The sequence below is a fragment of the Chondrus crispus genome, genomic scaffold (genome assembly GCF_000350225.1).
Source record: "Chondrus crispus Stackhouse genomic scaffold, scaffold_7, whole genome shotgun sequence".
NCBI lineage: Eukaryota > Rhodophyta > Florideophyceae > Gigartinales > Gigartinaceae > Chondrus > Chondrus crispus.
In genome coordinates this window covers 6211-10935 of record NW_005178734.1, presented here as the reverse complement: position 1 = coordinate 10935, position 4725 = coordinate 6211, and the positions used below count along the sequence as shown (strand labels likewise).

General features: G+C 49.6%; 1 protein-coding gene across 1 annotated transcript; it reads right to left on the bottom strand.

Annotated features, from left to right (window-relative positions):
• Positions 1-918: 918 nt before the first annotated feature.
• On the bottom strand, positions 919-3597 carry CHC_T00007304001 (hypothetical protein). Its single transcript, XM_005711313.1, has one exon. It carries the CDS (start codon positions 3595-3597, stop codon positions 919-921), a length of 2679 nt encoding a protein of 892 aa, XP_005711370.1.
• Positions 3598-4725: the final 1128 nt, after the last annotated feature.

Below are 4725 nucleotides of genomic sequence, written 5' to 3'. Positions count from 1 at the left end.
CAGTACGAGGCAAATCGCATGTCGTCTGGCGTCTAGTCGTCAGTTGCCCTCATGTGAGGCATTTTAAATTTTCTCATGATCTTCTGGCGCGTTTTGCATTCCGTTTCTTGGAAAATGAAGTCGAGAATGTCTAGTAGCGTGTCTCTGAACTACTTCTTGATAAGATCTCATCATTTTGTCGTGGAAAATCTCTCAACCACCCAATTCGCATAGTTATCATACCTTAGTCTACTATTTTAATAAACATAGCCTTCTCGGCTTCTCCGAGATGTACTTTGTGCAACCATAGAAGACTGAAGAGCTGCAAAAATCGTTATCATTTATAACAAAATAGAAAGAGTAGCAGGGCGAGCCAACATGAATAAAAACTACAGATCTTTCAGGATATAATAGCTTCTGACGAGTAGACAGCAGACCAGACTTGCTATAGGGTGTGTGTGATACAAGTCCAGACGAAAAGCGATTGCCTCATGTGGGGCCAGCTTTTTTTTTTGCAGAAAAGGATACATGAAATCGCATTATGGACACTTTTCCCTAAACGTAGTTGCACTCGGCAAAAACATTTTGCAGAACACTGGGATAGCAGTTTTGAGTACACCGATTGCTGGGAATCTAACTGAAGTTTAAACACTTAGTTACCCTTTTAAATCGGCGCTTTGGTTTCGAAGTTATCAATATATACGGTTTCAAGGTTGCGCAAACTGCTTCTTTGCCAGGCATTTCGAAAAACAACCTAAAACATTTTCTCACGCAGCGCAGAACTCAAGCGTGATGGCAAGGGTATCTTTCTCCTTCTTGTCTAGAAAGCACAAGTCCAAAAAAAAAGTGGAAAAGCAACCACGTATGAGGTTCCTTGTCATTAAGATACTAGGTTATGGGAAAGTGACATATGAACGAAAAAGTCAATTATCCTTAGCTTCATTCCCTCGCCGGAGATTCGTGGGCGGGCACTCGATTCCGTCTTTCCCAGTGCCTGCCTTTAGTTCTTTCCCTATCTCCCGTCCCATATGATTTATGGATGGCAAAGATACAACCACCCGAGTTTGGCGTGACCTCTACGACAGCTTCATTTCCGTACATCTCAGTGACTGCATGCTTAAAGTGAGATGCCCGGTCCTTCGGTACCAAGTTGATAGTGTACCCACCCCAGCCGGCCCCTGTCATCCTACTACCAACTGCTCCACTTTTTCTGCAGAAGTCCACGACTTGGTCGACCTCAGGGCAACTCGATTCAAAAACTTCTTTGAGGGATGTTTGTCCTTCATTGAGAATTCGACCAAACTGTTGCAGTCTGACCGATGGAGCCGAATTATGATCCATGGACACTCTTACAAAATCTTCCACTCTTACTGCTTCAGAGAAGACATGAGACATTCGTCTGCCGACTTCAAATATACTCCCTTGAACACCCATCACGAATCGATTTTGCAATTCTATTTCGGCAAGGCCCAGTTCTTGCCTTACCTCAGACAAGGATAGAATTTCGTCATTTTGCATCACCTCAAAGGCAATCGTCCGTAGTTGTGACATGGACCGGCATTTCAAAATCGACGTTTTGCAGGCTTGAAACAGCAACTGGCCAGGAGTCGTTACGGATTTGCATAAATGCACTTTCAATCGCCGTGCAAGTATTGCTGCACCAATTCGACATTCAGCCGCGCGCATGTTAAATTCTGACCTCACCCGATCATCGAAGCCTTTTTCCGCCCTCACTCCAGAGTTGACAGCAAACAGGGCTACCCCATCAGGAATTTCTACCTTGTCAATGACTACGTGGGGTGTGAAGGATATTTTTAGAGCGCTTTCTCGCACACCACACAAACTTGTGATATGATCAACAGCACCGCCTTTCGTACCAGCTCCATCGCGCTCGGCTCGTGCAGCCAAGAGCGCAATCTCTTGCTTCGGGATTCGCTTCCTATTCAACCGTGCCGCTACCAGAGCCGATCCTGCTACCAATGACGAGCTCGAAGACATGCCACCGGCTCTCGGCAGATTCCCACCAACGAGCAGCCGGCCACCTCCAGTCACTGTTCTTTTGCTCATAGGAAGACTCTCCACAAGGGCTTTGATCCCCCATGATACGTACTGAAGCCAGTTTCTGTCAACCAGTGAGACCTTCTCATCCTCGGAGACAGCCATCCTCGTCCCACTATTCCGAAACATTCCAGGTCCGTAGCGACTATTCTCGACATGACAGACTTCAATGTGCTCTGTGCTATCCAGGCAACCTGCGAACATGGTGCCTTGCGTAGTCGCTAGAGTTATCACCGGCAGTCCGTTGTAATCCAAATGTTCCCCAATAAGAATTACACGACCTGGTGCCCTCGCAAGAAACGAAGGCTCCTCTCCGTACCGCACTTGAAACTGTTCCTTCATAGCCTTTGCAAGCCGGAAGGTCTCTTCGTCTGGAACATCAAGGAATGCACGCATGTTTGTCTTAATTGGATACAACGAGGCAATATGTGCTCTCCGCTGCTCCTCACGCCCATCGTCGGTTAAAACAAATTTCTCGTGTAACTTTCCGATCTCGTCGGCGTCGTACCGTTGTTTCTGATGACATGTTCTGACCCAGGTTTCAAGAATTCGTTCCAGTCTTTCTCTTTCTGCAATTTTCTTATAAATACGCTCCAACTTGAACTTTTCCTTCGCTTCCCGAAATTGGTCAACGGTTATAGGCTTTTCCAAAACAGATTGATGGCGTAAGTTGTAGTTTTCAAACGTTAATGTATCCAACAGCAAGCCCAGCGCAGGCGCCATTGGAGTTGGAATCTTCATGTTAGGGCATAATGCAACCGGGATAGTCTCCTCGGGTGCGTGCCCCAAATGAATAAAAAGAGCCAAACCGACCATTTTACGAATCTGATGCAATAGAAAGCTTTGGCCGTAAACCTCAACAGAAACGTAATATACGCCCGAGTTAGGCGGAAGAAAGGGCTGACCGCATCGCACTCGAATCATGAAACGACGCGATGAATCGTCTTTGCCAGTCAATCCGTCGGTAAAGCTTGCAAAGCAATGCGTGCCTTCATACCGCTTCAAGATATTAGTGAATCTAGCAGCGCGGGGATCGCCAGCCCCTGGTTCTTCCTCCTTCATGACTTCGTTCGGCCCGCCAAGCAACCTTACAGGGAACATGTATTCATACCGACGGCGGTGGCAGTCCATACGGGCGTTAAATGCGGCTGTAGCACGCATGAGACCGTAGACCATGACATCAGCAGGCAAGTGATGATTGATAGCTTCGACAACACCAGGGGCAATATTCTTCTCCACCTCACACTCAAGCTTGGCCGAAACGCATTGTCCTGCCGCCGAAACACCTTTGTCAGTGCGTGCAGCGCGCATCCAATTAACCTTGGATAGCGAATCCTTATTCGCCTCAGATATCAAGCCGGCCCGATAAAAAGCAGAAAGCAAGACCTGCTCAATTGTAATTACGCCGGGATTCATCTGCATGCCATAGTAATTCTCGCCAATGTATCCCAGAAACACAGCAACCTTCCTCTTCCTCCTCTTCGGGTGCTGAACCACCTCCTTAGTCACGTCATCCAGTGCAGAGTTTTGTGGGTTAACTTGTGTGGCCCCCTGTTGCATAGCTCTTGTCGGCGGCGGGATGGCGCGGGCCTCACGGCGCTGCTTCTTGTCAACGCGGCGACGCTTGGGGGGGCGCTGGACAGGGACGTCGCCGGACTGACGTGCCCGGATGCGCCCTACGGTAGGTGGCGCGGGCTCGGCGGCTTCTTGCTTGCTGAAGTAGGATCCCATATTGCGTGTGGAGGTCAAGAGGAAAGCGGACGATGACTTCAACTATTGGGTTCTAGTTGAACTGTAGCGCTACGATGTCCGGTTGCCCCAGGACTTCTACCCGAGGGATTTGTTCTGAAATGATGTTGGTGAGCAACTCGAAAGTGCACAACCTGAAACGTATGAGAGGTTCGACAAATGGGAGCATTAACCAAATTGCTCAAGGCCGGCGAAGAGATGATCACAAAACCGTGAATACTGTACATTGTACAGTATTCACGTTGTACAGTGCGGTACACGACGATAGAGGGCTGTTCGCCTTCTAGCGCGACGGTTGGACGCAGTATCGGGCGACAACTCTCCCTTCTCACAAAAATTGCCACGTGTACGTATGTGTTATGTGGAGGCACCGTCATGGCAGGATACCGCGCAAAAAGGTCTTCGACGAAGCAGCTTAGCTTGCCCGCTTGCGTCGGCTTATGTCTATTGTTGAGTTGTTCAAAAACGAGTCTTCATGCTACGAGCTTATGCCTTCAATAGAATTACGACCCATTATTAGGAAGGGCCTGTTACTGTGAGCATCTGCAATTCGGGGGCGTGGCAAAACGCGCCACGACGGGCCTCGTACTCGGTGAAATCGGTGAAAGCGCTACGCAGGCATGCGGAGGCACTGCGCTGACAGCCGCAACTGCATGGTGGCGCCGCGTGTGTGCGGGCGGTTCGTTGTGAATTGGGGTGTTTCCATTCGCGGCGAGGCCGGGTATAGCGGCGTTAGAATCACCGCGCGAGCAGTAGAGTGCGAGCGCCCGGGGGGAAGGCAGAATGAGGTGCAGGTATGCTGCGCCGCGAGGACAAGGACGACGCCGCGACGGTAGTTTTAGCTGCGCTGTCAGGCCTAGTGGTAAAGAGCCTGGCCAGCTTCTGCAGAGGTCGCCGAGACGGTGTGGTGCGGCTGAACAAGCTGCCAGAGTGAGGTCC